A 17,164-nucleotide genomic window follows, 5' to 3' on the forward strand; every position below is an offset into this window, starting at 1 on the left:
TCCTCCAAGCAGCTGTTTGATGTGTAGCTACACATTTGCAAGACAGAAATTACTCATGTATAAGTAAATAAACTTCCCTTCAGGTTTAGTAACTTGAGAATGTTTTATTAACTAAAAAAGTACTGCAGGACAATTAAACATATAACAGAGGGAGAATTATATAAGTTGTTATGAATTGTTGTTTGAAATAATAAAAAACACAACTTAATACATAATTAAAACAATTATTTAAAAACAACTATTCGTCAACTATGATTTAATGAGTTTTTATTCTTTTAAATATATATATATGACTCATATATATATATATATATATATATATCATATATATATATATATATATATATATATATATATATATAAAGAATACCTGACAAAGTGCCCCCTAATTTCCATTTCATTATATCAAGCCTATAAAACTACTTTAAAAAGACGATAGGAGAAAACAAATGATACAATCAGATGAGATGACAAAAAACAGAAGAACTGCAGTGTTCATTTATTCTATCAGCTCTGGATAAATATGTGAAATAGTGCATACAGGGGGAGGCTCAAAAAGTAAGTGCCATGGGAACAAAGGTTTATTTACAGATCATATTTTTTTTCTGTAGCAATACATTTGTTTTTGTAACTTCAACTCAACTCAAATGTCGATAATAATTAATAAAAATTAGATTCAATAAGCAGTCACACTGCTTCTTTTTTTCTGCATAAGTGGCATCAAATGAAATTAACCTGAGTTTCAGATGGAAGGCATCTACACGACTGCAACAGAGCAAAACAACACCTTCAGGTATATTCAGGTGTATAAATACTCTTTTTTTACATGTCTATTAAATAACAAAAAAACAAAGACATAGCTGCCAGGCAGCTTTCTCTCTGTTCATTATGTCACTGCCTTGCAGTCTTTGGGCTCTTTTATATTATACAGTAAAGCACTGTCTTGGTTTTTAGATATTCATAACATCTCAGTTCCTTTAGATTGACAATAAAAAATAGATTCAATGCACTTTTAAGTCTACCAAAACAATCATATCTAATACATTTTTACCATTTTCATATTTAAATTGTTCATTTTGCACATGTAAAAGATGTTGAAATATTGTTAAAAATGTATATTGTTCTTTAAACTGTTTAAAACACTGACTGACTGACTGACTACCCTGACACTGAACCTGCAATCCTGTTGTCAGCTAGTTATCCCTGAAGGCAGCGGGTTGGAAAGGCAGTTAACTAAGTCCCAGAGGAGTTCACAAGCAGCCAAATGTGCCCCTCAGTCTATCACTGTTTCACAGAGTGTACAAAGCCAATCAGAGGGTCAGGGACACACATAAACCCAGCAGCAATAAGCCAAGGTTGTGCGCTGTTAAGACCGCCAAGTTCCTGAACGTGATCCGTCCTTCCACTGCAGGGTACACACGCTTCATGTCCGAGATGTATTTGGAAAAAACAGAAATGTCCATGTCACCTGCAAGAGGCGGGAAATTGACAGCTTGATTAGCATTTGGTTAGTATTTTGTTTAATTTTCCTCATAAAATGTATGTCCTTGCTGCGCCATGCTTGTAAAACCACCTGTTCTTGATTTTTACAGTGCTGTAAGATCTGCGAGAGTCAGCTGCAAAGCAGTGTTAAAAAATATGCATCTGCTTTGGATAGAATGTAAGTTCACCAAGAGGGAACTTTGAAATGCTTTCCAAAGACATGTCAGCACTGATCGGTAAATGTTACCATGCAGTGTCTTCCTTATAGGACAGCTGCAGTCATTATGTCCATACGTGTCAGCTGAGTTATTGCAGTGGGGCATTTAAATGTGTAGATGGATGAGGAAAAGCCAATGCAAAAACTATTAGAATTAATTATTGCACAGAAAGAAAATATACACAAGATCGAGACTAATGCTGCATCTAGAATCCCATATTAACATGCTATTTAGTGCGCTAAAACAGTATGTGAGAATTCTTAGTAAGTCTGCAACCTTAACCCTGCTACTCCAAGGAAATACTTAAGTATGCAAACTCTGGACAACATTCATAACATGCAGCAACCAAGGCAGCTCTGTAACCTCAATAACACCTCAATACCTGTATAATAAAGTAAGCCAATATATACTGTACATACTGTTCAGATCAGTCATGTTACTTGCTATGCTATGTTGTTCTCTTCATTAATGTCTAACTCCAACATGAGTTACAGCTTCTAGATTTAAGACCTTCTCACATCAGCAGACGTGCTGAATATCATCTGTTAGTGCAGAATAAAACTCATGCACTTCAGCACCAATTTATTAATAAAAAATTGCATTCCTGTAGCATCCTAAAACTGTTGAGACTTTTCCATCAGGACCAAAGTAGTGGGCCAACTGATCGGCCAACAAATTGCAAACCCCCGTCGTAATCCACATAGTCATGCTTGGAGTGGAAATTGCTTGGGTGAAACATAGTTCAAGCTTAGCACTCCTCCCAAAGCAACATCCTGCCTTTCATAAATTTTCTGTACTAAGTGCTTCCTTTCTTTTCTCTCTTTCCTCTGTTTGCTGATGTTAATCTGATTTTGAAACCGACTTTTCAAGTGTTTTTCACAGGCATCTGAATGAAACATGAGATGCCAAGTTTGAAAAATCCAAGCCCGAGAGGCAGCTTATTGCAGTAAAACAGTGAAAGACCAGAGGTGAAACAGGCCTGTCAGGTCTCATTCACACACTGCTAGAATCAGTTTTTCAAACGAAACTAACTCTGATCCACATCAACCAGATTAATTTTAAAATAAATGCTCATCCCCACCTGTGTTATGCTTAAGTATCTCCTCTTTGATCATGGTAAAGCCATCACCTCCGTCCACCATGTACGAAGGCATGACCACAGTGTACTTCTTCTTCAGGTCTAACGGTTCATACTTAGGCACACGGCACTCAGTGCAGAGCATGGATATGGACACTACACGCTGGTTTGCTGGTTTGGAGAGGTCGTATTGAACCCGAATGCCTAAAAGTGTCAGTGAAGAAATGACAAAAACATTATGCTTATGTAAAGAAATACTTCAACCCCCAAATGATCATTTGTCTATCAATTTTTAACCCTGTGTCACATTGAATTTATGAAGCAAACATTGTTTTTCTCGCTTGCCTTTATGGTGAACAAAGACTCCAACAATGCAGAAAATTCTTGCTGAATTGAAGTCATAGGGCTCTGCATTTAATGACAGCAAAGCTAAGTCAAAATATTCATCTACAAACTCTTGTAGCATGCTCAGTGCTTCCCAAACAGACAGTCCTTTCCCGCAGGGAACCGAACTAAACTTATCAATCTCATCTTCAAGGTCAGACTCCATTGAAAAAACAGTAACTTAACCTCACTGTCTATCACTGCCCCAATTGGTAGATTTTGTTATTGTGTGACTTTGGTGTTCTAAAGGGTAAGTTCGGATTCATCATAGTCACATTACAAGACAAAAAGACTACAGATCGAGGCTTGGTCGACTAGCAGCTCCAACGTGGCTCACCTATTCAGCAAGGTAAAATGACTGTTTATGTCGATGGAGTCTGGCTTTGAAGAAAGCAGAGATGAGTTGCACTTTACTTTCAGTTCCTTGCCAGAAGGAGCCGTCTGTTTGTGAGGAAATGACCCTACGATTGTGAACATCTTTATATATTGATCACAACACAGGGTGAGTAATTGACACACAAATAATCATTTGGGGCTTAAGTATACCTTTAAGTAGGTACTGCCCCCCTGTAAACACCAGTAACAAGTAAAACACTTCAAGGAATAGTGTGAAATTTTGAGAAATGTATTTTCTTGTTAGAGACAAAGACACAAGGGTGGTGTTGATCTTCTCATCCATCTTTTGGCCGGAAAACAAATATGCATATTTACCAGATGTCCGTGTACATTTAATATGAAACCTGAGCACAGAGTGTAACAGTTAATATAATTGTAGGAGACTCTGGATGAAACGGATGTTAGTGGAGGTGTACAGTGGCCCGAAAACCGACCTGAGACTTGAAGAAATTCTCCAGACATGTCTCCATATCTGTGTATTGAGTATTCAAATGCCTTTAATACTGTTGATCCCTTAATCTGGACCAAGTCAAAGGTTCCTCCAAATGGTAAGACATTGAGGACCTCCTCCATAGTTATGGAACCTAAAAGTCAGAGCAAATACTTGTACATTAGAAAATGAAACTACAGCTGCAGCCAGCGCAAAGTGGCTTTTGTAATGAAGCATTTCTGTATAGAAACTACCATTTTTGTAGCGCTCGTCTATAGCTGCGCGTATGGCCCCACTGTTCAGCATACATATGCCCACATGATTCCATTTCAGCTCGCTTGAATACTTTATATTGTGATAAATCTGGAAAAGCAAAAAGTTTTCTTTTTTTTTATTAAACAGCTTTAATAAACTAAACAACCGAAAAACTAAGGCTGTTTGAAAAATAATAAGAATGATTACCATGGCATCACAGATCAGGTTTCCAAGGTTACACTCCCGATATCGACATTCTTCAAACGTCCCATTGAGGTAGACTAATGTCTGTCCGATATAATGCGAGGAGTACTGAGCCAAGTTTTTCTGCCACTCCTCAATGTCAGCAAGGACCTCTTGGTCTGTTACAAAACAAGTAAAGCTTGTATAAAGATAGGATTTATGAGAACATGAGACAGGATTATTTTATTAAACTCTTGGGAAAAGAACATAGATTAATTATGCATTCATACATGACCAGACGTAATCTAGATCCATTCAGATGAATAATCTACAAGTAGTAGTCCAAGTTTTTGGTTTAACAGCTGTCTAAACATCACAGCCATTACCTAAATTATTCCAAGATGTTCACTAATTATTGATTTACGTGCACACAGACTGACATGGTGAATCAAGTCACTTCAGGTCCTTTTAAATTCTCAAATCTCATTTAGTTCGATTAATTGTTTCAACCTTTTCGTCAAGATACCACGAGATTTCATTGATACCAGTTCCATTATCGATTCTGCTTACCGGTCCAGTTCTTTGTTGATTCGCCAACTGATTTCTGATGAATTTTCTGTGTAAAAAAATAGTTGGCCAACACAGGTTTTCAGCATAAATGCATCTGTTTTATTATCTCTGAGTCTAAATATAACGTTAAAACAGAGATCCTCAAGAATGCAGGTGCTGCTCGGTTGGGAAGCAGTGGCACTCACACGTTGAGTGTCATGGCATTCCTGGCGGTTTAGCTGATGTTGCATAGAGAGATGTTCAGCATACTGCTTGTGTTGCCACCCTTACTTGAAATTATTATTTTCCAAACATTACAAGCAGCACTGTTGTCATCTTTCTTTGTAAAATTAAGCCACAAAACATTTCTTACTCTCAAGTGTCCAGCAGTGTAGACTCATGAGTTTGACGTCATTGTTTTACCATAACTGTCAGAAAAATATGCCGGCTTCATAAAAGATTAGTTTAGAGGCATACAATTCCAAGGGATTAGAAACTGCGAATTGGTTGTCAACTGGAATCGGTTCTCGATTCACATCCCTAGTGATACTCTATCTTGAAATTTCAGCAGATGTGCCGCATGTCTGTCTGCCAAAGTTCTTACTTTGTTTATCATATCTTGTTTTGGTTTCATTTCCTGTTTTATTTTGTTGCTCATCTCTCCTCTCGTTTCAGATCCTCACTTCCTTTCTCTGATTGTCTGCCCCGCCCTGATGTGTTTCACCTGTACCGAATTATCCCCTCCTACCTTGTGTATGTAGTGTGTGTGCTCCCTGTGTCAGTTCGTCTCAGTCCCTCGTGTCTGTTATTCCAGGATTCCCTATTTTGTAAGTTTTCCTGATTATTCAGATCCTGCTTGTTTTTCCTTTACCTTTGTGCCTAGCCCTCGTTGGATTGTTTGCCTGTCTGATTGCGTACTAAAGTATTTTGAAAGAAAAGATTTTTATCTTCAGTAATACTTTTGAGTTCTTTGCTCTGTGAACCAGGCTTGTCACTGCAGCGTGTTTCAGAAGCTAATAAAAACACACACCTTGTCTACTTTTGACAGAGCCGTGGTGCATTGCACAGAGTTTTGACTGCTTACAGTCACTGCATGTAAAATCTAGATACAATATAATTATAAGGATGATTGTTCTTTAATGATTTAACAACCAAAACCTCCCAAAAATGGAAGAAACAATCTTGTCGCAGCTGGGCCCAGTAGAAATGTCCCTCCCAGCTCTTTTGCGGTCAAGACAGATGTGAAGATAACTAAAATATGGACTTATTCATCTCCAATTGGATCAACAGTATGCAAACACATCAGATAGATCAACATATCATATATGGAGTTGATCTGAAGATGATCCAGTTCAAAATGAAACCAAACTTTTCTATTGATGTCAGTTTTCATGCCATGACAAAGGTCAGAATGTGGCCTGTAACAGATGGTAAGACCTGTTGTTTTGGCTGATTTCTGGGTAACTTGTGGCTCCTATCGACCGATTAAGAAGAGTGAGGAGTCAGCAGTTGACGACGGTATAAAACAGTAAATGAAATAGATTTTTCAACTATTGTGAATCAACCATGAGAGGTCCTTGAGAATACAGTCATTCATGTGCACACAAAATATGAGGCTGATTGGTCCAGTAGTTTGTGAGATTAGCTGCAGACAGATGGATACACACATGCACATGCACGCACTCATGCACACAACATCAAAAGTCAAACATGGGCCCTTTGTAATTTCTGATTTGTGTTACTGCAGTCTACCTTGAGGTATGCTGCTGTCCATCAGGATGGGGTTTCCAACAGCTTTCTTCACATTTCCAGCCTCGTCAAAGGTAACTTTCAAGTATCCAAGGTACTTCCCAAAGGCAAAGGCCTGGACCACTGGCACGTCTCTCCCATCGTCAGACCTCACCATGAATGGGTAAGGACCGGCAGGTACTTCAGTGGATGGGGGGTTTCCTGTTCAGAAAGTTTGCAGTACACCGTTTCTCACATCCTGTTAGGTAAACCCACACTTCTTGCTCTTTCACTTTTCACCTGATTTGTTTCATCTATGAAGCACAGTTTAAATATCTGAGCACAGTGGAAATGATAAAAAAAAACAAATGATTTAAAAAAAAGTTTAAAGATACACGATAATTTATCTTTTATGCACTTTAATAGAGCTGAATGTAATAAAATAGGATTAAAATACCAGTGTAGAGGAATGTGTTTGTATGTCCTCCAATAACAACATCAACTCCTCTCACACGCTTGGCAATTTCTTTATCCATGTCAAAGCCAGAGTGACCCAGGGCGATGATCTTATTATAACCGATGGTTTGCAGCTTATTGACCTCAATCTGAAGTGCCTCCACCTCATCCTCAAACGTTAGGTGTGGGCCTACCACAAAGGGGGAAGACAAGAACAGAGACCGAAAGTAAATGAAACATCTGTGGTGCATAGAAAACAGTGGAGACACAGTGTTTATCACACTGTAAAAAGCTCATTGGGTGACTGGTCTGAGTTGCATCCACGTAGTAGACTCACAAAACTTTAACTCACTCTACACATGAACTGCTGCTGCATGCAACATTAATGTTTACTTAAAGGGAGTCTTGTGGGTTTGGTGCTGGTGATTTCAGGGCTGTTTCTGGTTAGACTAAAAGGATCTTACTCTTCAGCAAAAAGGCCTGTCTCTGTAGGGATCCTTTCCGTAATGTTGTCAGACACTTATATTAAGAATCTGAGCCTGTTGCAGCCTGCTTTTCAACGTCAGCCCTCTCTCTCTGTATGGGACCCGTGTAAAAAAATCCAATGACTCCATGAGTCACTTGCCAGAAAAACATTGGAAAATAGGTTCCAGGTTGGAAAATACTTCAGTTACCCTTTAACCACTTTAATCAAACAGGTTATGCTTTTACCTGGCTGGGATAAGAAGGGGGTCTCCACAGTGGTGTAGCCGACCACAGCAACTTTCTCTGAGCCAACGTCTAAGATTTTGTAGGGCGTGTAGCTGACACCGAAAGTTGCAGCCAGAGTCTTGTCAGTCTTTATGTTGGCACTCACCACAGGGCAACTTAAGTTTTGGAGGAAAGGGGACATAAGACCCTCCACTCCATTGTCAAACTCATGGTTTCCAAAAGCCTAAAATACAAAAGAACACAGATTTTTATCAACCATGTGATGCCTGAGCAAATTGGTTTGATTTTTCTCAAAAACATGGTAGGAGGGCGATATGAGTAACAGGTTACAAGAAAATAAGCATTAAAAAAAACAGCAAACAAGAAAATTACCTCAAGAAAGTACTGAAAAAAAAAATTAAATTCATAGTTTTTCTTTGACATAATTTTGAAGTGATTCATAAATATAGTTTTCTGGACATTTTTTCCTCATTTTGGATCATACCTTATGATCCCATCCAGCTAATATTCAGATACATTTCTTGTCAAGCTGGTCATTATGTTTTTCCGGTGTTTTTGAAAGAAATCAAACCAATTTTCTCAGGTTTCAGAGGTTTAAATGCTAGTGAAAGGCATCTGACTGCAGAATGAGAAAGTGATGTTAATCTAAGAGTTAAAGGGTTGACATAAAATCTCAGTTGAGTTTATCTAATCACAAATGAACTCTACACTTCTGCTGTTAAAGCAAACTGTATTTGGGAAATGCAAAATAAGTGTTACGAAAACAAACAAACAAAAAAACAACAACAAACATTTGAAAGAGTATTAACCATAACGTCATAGCCGAGTTTGTTCATAAAGTGTGCAGCTTCTGCTCCTTTGTAGTAATTAAACCAGACCGTTCCCTGAAACTGGTCTCCAGCATCCAGAAGCAGCACGTTGTTCTCCTTTTTGCGGATCTCCGACACTTTAGTGAACCTCCTGGCGACCCCAGCGAAGCAAGGACCCGTGTCTGGACACTTCCCCGAGTCCTCGCTAGTCTCCTCGATCCGTGCATGGTTGTCGTTGGTGTGAAGCAGCGTTACCTCGAAATCCGACGCTGCGCCCGAGCAGTCTGATAAAAGCAGAAAGAGGCAGAGGGAGGTCAGGAGAGCGCGCGGAGATGTCCAGACACTCATCGTGTGGCTGTGCGTAAAAGCGCGACAGTGACACGGAATGTAATGTAGTTTAAGAAAAAGGCGTGGGCATTTCCAGTGAAGTAGAGTGTGTTTCGATAAAGCGGAGGAGATACCCACAAAAAAAGTGGTTACAAAGAGTTACAACTGTTATGACGTAACAAATGAGCTTTTAAATAGTAAATAATATAGGCTTTCTAGATTTACGAATGCTTTATAGAAAATCTATTAATGATTACAAACATTTTATTTTTTTAGAAAGATACCAGCCTCAACTTCATGTTGACCCCCCACCCAGGAGAAAAAAAAAAGTTTTTGCACTGTCCGTCTGTGACTTATATCTTATCTATAAATACAAGGACGTACATTGTCAGATTTGGTGCACTTTGGATACACAACATGTACAATATTAATAAACTTTGATTTAAAAAAGCAGACAGCAGTCTGTGACTCTGTGAAGCAGCGAGATTTCAGCCTTGAGTAGATCAGGAAAGGGGGACAGGAAAAAGTTACACGTACCAAACAAAAACACCTCAAGCATCAGATATGTAACTTTCGGAATAAAAGCTTTGTTCCTGCATGGGAGGGTAGCCTCAGATGTGACGTTTGGATGAGCACTTCTGGAGAAAGCTGGAAACTAATCATTGGCACTCACTTTTGCCTGCAGGTGGTAAGAGAAGAGAGGGATGGACAGGCCCTAACAGACACAAGCTACATGACTCTTTGTTACATACTGAAGAGATACATTTACTGCTACAGACATGTTTAGGATCGGTTTTCAGATGTCAATTCTCTTCTTACACACTAGACCTTTAATGTGTATCTTGCATTTCACTGCTGTAGATGTTTTCAGTTGTGTTAAATTTAACCCCTTTATATACTTTTGGGTATTTTTCTCTACAGCGATGCATCATAATCTGTAAAATCATTAAGTTTGAAGTGATAATGTCCAGTGAAAACAATGCATCTCTAAAAGTCGACTTTTTATTGTGTCAGAAAAGCAGCACTGTCTTCAGCTTTGTGACGATGCATTTTCAAGTACCTCAGACTTGAGGTACTTGAAAATGCTCTGTGGGCGGCAGATCCCATCCCAAAGTTAATCACTAACAAGAAAAATAAGTTTTTGACTTGTATTGGCTTAGTATCTAATATGTTTTCAGTGATAAAAAGCACTCTCTAAGTAGACTAACCAGCCTTCTCAGTGTCAGTTTAAGATTTTTATACATCTGCATAAGATACCTTGAGATGGGATGGGAATATTGGAAAGAAATATGGTAGTCATTATAAATCACAGTTAGAAGGTTATTTATTTTAGAAAAAAATATACATAGATACTGTAATGATACGCATGATAGTAATAGGTCACACACACAATATATTAACTTTTTAAAACTCCAGAATCTGAATTTCTATGTGTGTTGTCTTTTCCGAGGCAACTCTACCTCTGTTGTAGAGTTTCTTCTTTTCCATGAATACAGAGAAGTCAGCTCTCATTTTTACAAAGCAAATGGAGCTGCACTGATCTGTCTGTTCTTTTGAATACGTGAACCTCACCCTGCAGCACCACTTAGTGGAGAGACTGAAACTTAAACACTAAAAGGTAATCAAAGCTTGTTCAAAGAGGAACACTGTGGCTCCCAAATATTATTTCCTTATTAATTTAACACCTATAAAGATATATAGCTTAATTTAATCAAACCACTTATTCAGTAAGAACTGAAATATCCTCATCAGTACTGGGTGGGACTGCTGGGCACAGACATGAAGCGGGGCCGCCACCTCTCCCATATAGGAGCAAAGGGCCTGAGACTGGCCTTTGCAGACTCTTTTTATTTGTGACAGCCTTAAGAAAATAAACAAAGAAAATAAAAAACAATTTCTCAAGCAAGAACGAGAATATAAATAACAATAATAATTTCTGTCACGTTTACATTTCCCTTAAACTGCTATACAAGTGCAAACCATTTGGGCCGTGAGCATCTATCCACAGAAGTGTCTGGTAAATGAGATGCTGCTGAAAATGTCTTATGTATGAGAGACAAAGTGAAAAACAAAAAGAGAAAGTTCTCAGTGATCAGGGGGAGAAATCAACATCAACCAAACTTGACACAACAATATGAAAGAACCCAGTGAGCCATGAAAATGGAAAACATCTTCAAACTAGAAACACCCAAGCATGATTGAAAGTGGCGTGCATCATTGCACAAAGGTTTGTGCCTTAATCTCATTGGCCTTTGCAGGAATGCTGAGTTTCTCTCATGTTACCATCCTACACTGTTCACTTAGAAGCAGCAGATCAGGAAGAACAGCTACTACCAGGTTTATGCATGAAGTTTTACAGCAGCAGAGATCTTGTAAATGACGTAACCACGTTTAAGTTCATGCATATATGATTTAAGGATGCACATTAAATCGTGTGTTCTTGAGAATGAGAAAACATGCTGAATGTGTTTGCAGCCATCAGTGACTGGAATACACTGATGACAATCACTTGCAACAATCAACAGTCAAAAATGTACATATGAGAAATATGTACATACATATCTCATACATATTTGTTTTGACTGGGATATCAGATACAGAGACAGACAGACAGACAGACAGACAGATAGATAGATAGATAGATAGGGAATTTGTCTTTGGCTTTGCTCCGACACAGCAAAAATACGTACAAACATATAAAAAATATAAAATAAAAAATGCACACATGTACTAAATACAAGATAGAGTAGTGCAAACAAGCAGATGGGGTAATAAATTATATAAGAAGACCACATATTACAAAATAGTAATTATTTTAATTTTTCTAGTTTTCTTTTGTAGTTATTATTTCCTCTGTTATTTTGTTACTCGTCGGTGTCACTCAATTCAGATAACTCACTTCCTGTTCTCATGTGTTTCTCGCCTGTGTGATTATCCCTGATTGGTTTCACCTGCCCCTCACCACCCTGCCTCCCCTGTGTATTTAGTCTGTGTGCTCTCTTTTGTGTGTGACAGTTGGTCTTCACTGATTTCTTGGGAGCGTTTCAACAGTTTTTCTTGTGTATTCCTACTTTTACTCGACCTGTCTCGTGTATTTTGACTTAGTTTTGTGCCCATTTTTGGAAACATTCGCCTCTGTTTTCTGGACTGACTCCTGTGTACCAAACTCTGATTCCTTTAAAGACTTTCACTTTTTATTGTGTTTTTTGAGTCGCGCATTTGAGTTCCTCCTTTATTGCTTACCAGTACTAATAACTTAACAATATTAGTAACTTTCACTTTTAAATATAGTTAAGTTAAATTGCATAAAATGGAAGTATTCAAGCTAAAAGGCCTTTGCAACAGGTTGCTGCATGCTGGCTGGCCTCAATCATGGTAGACATTTTTTTTCACAGTAGGAAAAGCACAGCTGTGAATAATGAAATTAATGATGCCTGAATTCCATTTAGCAGTTTGATTTTAGGTTCCTGGTATCGTGCATGCTTAATCACTGTCACTAGAACACTTCAATAGAGCAGAGCCATCATTCATTTTTATTAAAACGCCTGCGCCTGTCCTGCTACGAAAAGTCAAATGTCTGCTGTGAGAAAAGCCTTTTAAAGTACTTCAAATTTATACTTAAATGAGCTGTATGCGACATTCACAGCATATCTAAGATTCAGAATCTGGAGCAGGATTGTCTGCACACAGTTCTCAAACTTTCTGGGCCTGTGAGAACTCATTTTTTAGCTTTGAAAAATATTTTCAGCGTTCAGCGAAGGAGTATCCAACTGGATTATAAAAAGGACTTGACCAAGAAATACAAGGATGAGTTGAAGGACCATGTGTTGAGGAGATTCAATTTTACGGGAAAATTACGTCTCCTGCTTTGTTAACATCAACAAGGAGTGGAGCAGCACTGACTGTAGGGTGAGTCTAATGTTTTCATGCTTATCTCTCTGCTGTCCATTGCTGTATATTATAGTGGTGTTTCTCTGTGTCGTGTGTATCTGGTTGCCCATGGTCAGCTGGTTGGGCCTGTATGGGGCCTAAGCAAAGCTGCTATTGTGGTGTTTTTTGGTGTGCATTTTATGTGGCTTTATGAAATGGTTTTGGCCGTGCTGCTGTTTAGTTGTGCATCGTTATGCAGTGCTACTGGTCATGCTGTTAAGTTGTTGTTTATTTGGGTGTATTTCTGTCCCTTTACACTACTGGTCCTGCTGTTGTGTTGATTTGTGCATATTTGCAGATGGTATGCATCATCATTCAGTGTTGTTGACTGTTGGCCATGCTCAGCTGTTATTTACTGGTATTTGCTACATGCGTTGTGTTTTATGTTGTGCCCCCCCTCTCCATCTAAACCACATGAAAATTTCTCACCATGTTACTCATTTAGTCTTTTGCCTTTGTGTGTTTTAAGAAAAGGCACTAATTTGCTATAGGTTCAAAGGTTAACTTGTGAAAGACGTCTCAAAGCAGCACAACAGCAAAGTGATGTCACTCCAAGTTGCAAAGGGTTAAGTAGCCTATAGTAAATGTTATGTAGTTACTTCACACCACTAAGTGCAGGTCAGTTAGATCAAACAGCACACTGAATCCCCTTTGCAGTCTTTTATGTGCGTACATGCAGGAATCTCCACATTTCTAAGCGCAGTTTTGCTTGTGCCACCAGCAGCTCACTAAGTGTGTAGCTTTGATGTGTAATAGCTCGCACTGTTGGGCGTATATAACAGTCTATGAAACTGCCAAAGGTTACATCTGTGTGCAGTTTGACACAGGACTTGACACAATCAGACAGATGGCATCGTACTTGTGAGCTAAAACTAAAGTGTAAACACATACCCTCTCACACACACACACACACACACACACACACACACACACACACACACACACCAACACACAGAGTAATATTGGGTTTCGCCAGCCTTGGAGGAACGTTCAATCCCCCTGTCCCCCTCTTTCCCCTTTTTATTGCTCCTCTGGGGGCTAAAAGCACTTTATTGCACAAAAAATAGAATCTTTTCTGTGGAATAAACTTTGAGCAAATGCAGGTGTAATAAATTGGGTAAACCTTCTTATATCCTTGATAGAAGTCTTCATGGGTAGTGAGGTGTGAAGTGTTTACCCAGTAAATCATCTGTTCTTGCACTCTCCTGCCTGCCATCCTTTAAATGAGGCAGCAGCTGCAACCACAACCCTGCGTTTCTAACATTTACATGTACGTTACATACATTACAATATATAATCTTTCTCCAGGGTTATCCACGGCCCTGGCTTTCGTATGTTGCTGACAGGGTGATGAATTTCACTGATACTTGTTCTTGACTTCCGCCTCGTGCCTGTCCTGCTAACCTCTCCTTTTCACGCTCCATAAGCCGTCACCCACACCAGCACTGATGTGTGCTATTAGCACTTGTCTGCTCACTCCGGGTTACGCTGGTCGCCTCCTCGCTATCACCCTCTGTCTCTGTCTGCACACAAACATCACGTAAACAAACACACACACAATCTGACAGTTTATACCTCCAGGAGGCAGCAAATCAATCTCATGCCCACAGAATCAAGTCCTCATATGTCAGACCAGCATGTCAATTACTGTGTTCAGAATCTATACCGCCGGGTAATCTTTCTTTAATTGTTGAAATGAGGCCATCTGTGATACCGTAGCTGCATGCGGTGAATGTTTAGAGAGAGAATGATTTGCATTATGCAACAAAACCTCAGTGACTGACATAATGGTATCACTGCAGCTTCATTGCCAGAGCTTAATAAATCAATTCTACGCTTCCTTTTCTCCTCCTTAAAGTGTGGTTCCAGCTCTTAAAAATGCTGATAAAACTCAGAACTTTTTTTTTCTTCATATTTTCAATTTCTATTTTTAAATAGACAATGAAAGAACATGACAACAACATAATCCACAACAGAGTTATAAAAAAATATAACAACAAAGATATCGGTAACATGCACATTAAGACAAAAAAAAAAAAAAACAGGGCCTCACTCTGCTCTAAAAATAAAAAAAAACAAACAGATAAAATAATCTAAACAAAGAATAAGAGGTAAATGAAATAATTACAGCACAAAATAAAATAATAAATAAATAATTAAAAATAATAAAATGATATACCGAGTAGTAAAACAGACTAAAATGTAAAAATAATATAGTCAATAGATAAAGTTCAGTTAAAGCCAAACTCCTCATATAGGATTGCTTGCAAGACCGAGTCAATTGGTAAAAGTGAATTCCTGAATATAAAACTTTTGGGGTCAAGCATGTATTGTGTTTCTAATATTTCAAGTTTAGTCATTTGTATCCTTTTATCTAACGTTTTCTTTCTTTTTTTTTGCATGTGGCTGTAAAAGCTTCCGATAAGACTGACTGCAGGCTGTTATGATAAAACTCATAACTGCTTGCAGTCAGTTTCCCATCTGACCGCGCACTCTCCAAATGGACTTGGCCACTTACCATCAGGCCAAAATGAAACTGACCGCAGTAAAACAGGCCTGTTATCAATCCGTCAGTCATCACCACCACTTAGCTCATTTCCTGTCACATGTTTTCCCCCAAGGAGTTAAATTCTGTCCTATATAGTGCATTTAAGGCTACACTTTCTCCCCTCTCATTCCTGGTAGCTGTGTGCTGAAATGCTTCACGGGCAAGCAGCCCTTTACTTAAATGAACCACACAATATTCACAGCGAGGGTCTTCCAAAAAAATTTGGGGCACATGCCCTCCAAAAAAGTGGCACAGTGCCCTACATGGTGGCACCAGCTCCTTGTTATGATCATCAGATTTGGAAAGTTAGAACCAAAAAGCCTCCAGTTGTAAATAGAGGCCCACATCTCTCTCGATGCGTTATTAGCAGGGGGCCTTCGAGGGCTGATTGGCGGAGCTGAAGGCACCATATGCCATCAGACGAGGCTGCGGCACACTGCAACTCAACATGCGTCCTATATTCGATTCTGACATTGTACTCAGCCTTCAGATTATACACAGTGGTGGAGGAAGCTGTCAGATCTTGTACTGAAGTAATAGATGCTCCATAATGGGTAAAAGGCCTGAATTAAAATTTCACTCAAGTAGCACAGAAGCAAAATGTATTCAAGTAAAGAATTTGAACCTTTTTGGCTTAATCTGAGGCAGCTTAAGTTCATTGTTATCTTACAGTGACGCACTATTGTATGAGGAAGTTTAGTCTAAATTACTTGAGAAATGTTGCACTTCTATTAATTAATTGATTGATGAAGCCTTCACGTCAGTTTGTTATGTGACAAACGTGAAACTGATTCTGTATATACAGACTTAATGCTTTTTAAAATGCAGACTTTCTATAGCTACACAGCTGTACATACAAGATACATCCAGGGCCTAAACATGGCTGACACAGCTGCTCAGCTCGGTCGTTTCTCCCATTTCTCATCTTGTAAACACTTGGATAAGAAGGAGTCGTTCCCTACAGCGCTAGTTTGGGTGGGTGGAGAGGGAGGGTTGAATCCCATAACAACAAGGGATCTGCCCTGATTTGGGTTTGTCCTATTTGGTCTCAGTCTCTACAGCTGTCAGTTAAGGATAGAAATAGATGACCACAATAACTAAAAGGTCACCCCCAAAGATGTGTTAAAAGTGCTCTAAATTGAACTTCAGTCGAAGAAAGTGTGACAGTGTATAGGTGTAAAAAGTGTCTGAAGTGTTTCTAGAAATACAGTCTGCTTTTAAAGGGATCGTTCAGATTTTTTTAAAGTGGGGTTGTAAGAGGTACTCACCCATTGCCAGTGTATAACACACAGTAGATGTTGATCTGCGTGCCCTGAGTTTGGAGAAACAGGCAGGAGTACTGCCACAGAAGCTAGGCTACGTACTGCAGTGGATGGGGGCAGCAGTAAAATGTATTTAAGCTACCTAAAAAAAATTCATATGCTGTATTTTGAATAATTTCACTGCTTCATGTTGCCATCAGACAGTCTTTTCTGACATGAAACTTAACTGAAAGTGAAACTTATCTAACCTCAGAGACATGGGGGAAAAGGCAATGAGCAACTTTGCAAAAATGTCCCCAAAATTGCAAGAAATTAGTAAAAGGTAACAAGAAATGTCCTTTAAAAAAAGAGGAGAATTTAAAGACAGAATAGGGAAAAACGCCTGGGAAAACTGATTTTCTATTATATGTTACAGAAA

General features: G+C 38.8%; 1 protein-coding gene across 1 annotated transcript; it reads right to left on the reverse strand.

The window, feature by feature from the left end:
• Nucleotides 1–463: 463 nt before the first annotated feature.
• LOC121954123 (snake venom 5'-nucleotidase-like) lies at nucleotides 464–9,125 on the reverse strand. The gene is made up of 9 exons (XM_042501460.2): nucleotides 8,680–9,125; nucleotides 7,871–8,093; nucleotides 7,161–7,349; nucleotides 6,728–6,925; nucleotides 4,451–4,605; nucleotides 4,243–4,351; nucleotides 3,993–4,142; nucleotides 2,782–2,982; nucleotides 464–1,468 (listed from the first exon to the last, which is right to left on the reverse strand). Exons 1-9 carry the CDS (start codon nucleotides 9,025–9,027, stop codon nucleotides 1,311–1,313), a joined length of 1,731 nt encoding a protein of 576 aa, XP_042357394.1. The 5' UTR covers nucleotides 9,028–9,125; the 3' UTR covers nucleotides 464–1,310.
• Nucleotides 9,126–17,164: the final 8,039 nt, after the last annotated feature.

Source organism: Plectropomus leopardus, chromosome 14, assembly GCF_026936395.1.
Source record: "Plectropomus leopardus strain MGB_pleo_1.0 chromosome 14, ASM2693639v1, whole genome shotgun sequence".
Taxonomy (NCBI): domain Eukaryota; kingdom Metazoa; phylum Chordata; class Actinopteri; order Perciformes; family Serranidae; genus Plectropomus; species Plectropomus leopardus.

Coding starts and splice junctions, on each gene's coding strand:
- LOC121954123 (XM_042501460.2), bottom strand. CDS start 9,027: ATGAGTGTCTGGACATCTCCGCGCGCTCTCCTGACCTCCCTCTGCCTC. Junction 8,094..8,679: donor AACTCGGCTATGACGTTATG/GTTAATACTCTT, acceptor TTTGTATTTTAG/GCTTTTGGAAACCATGAGTT. Junction 6,926..7,160: donor AAACACATTCCTCTACACTG/GTATTTTAATCC, acceptor CTTTCTGAACAG/GAAACCCCCCATCCACTGAA.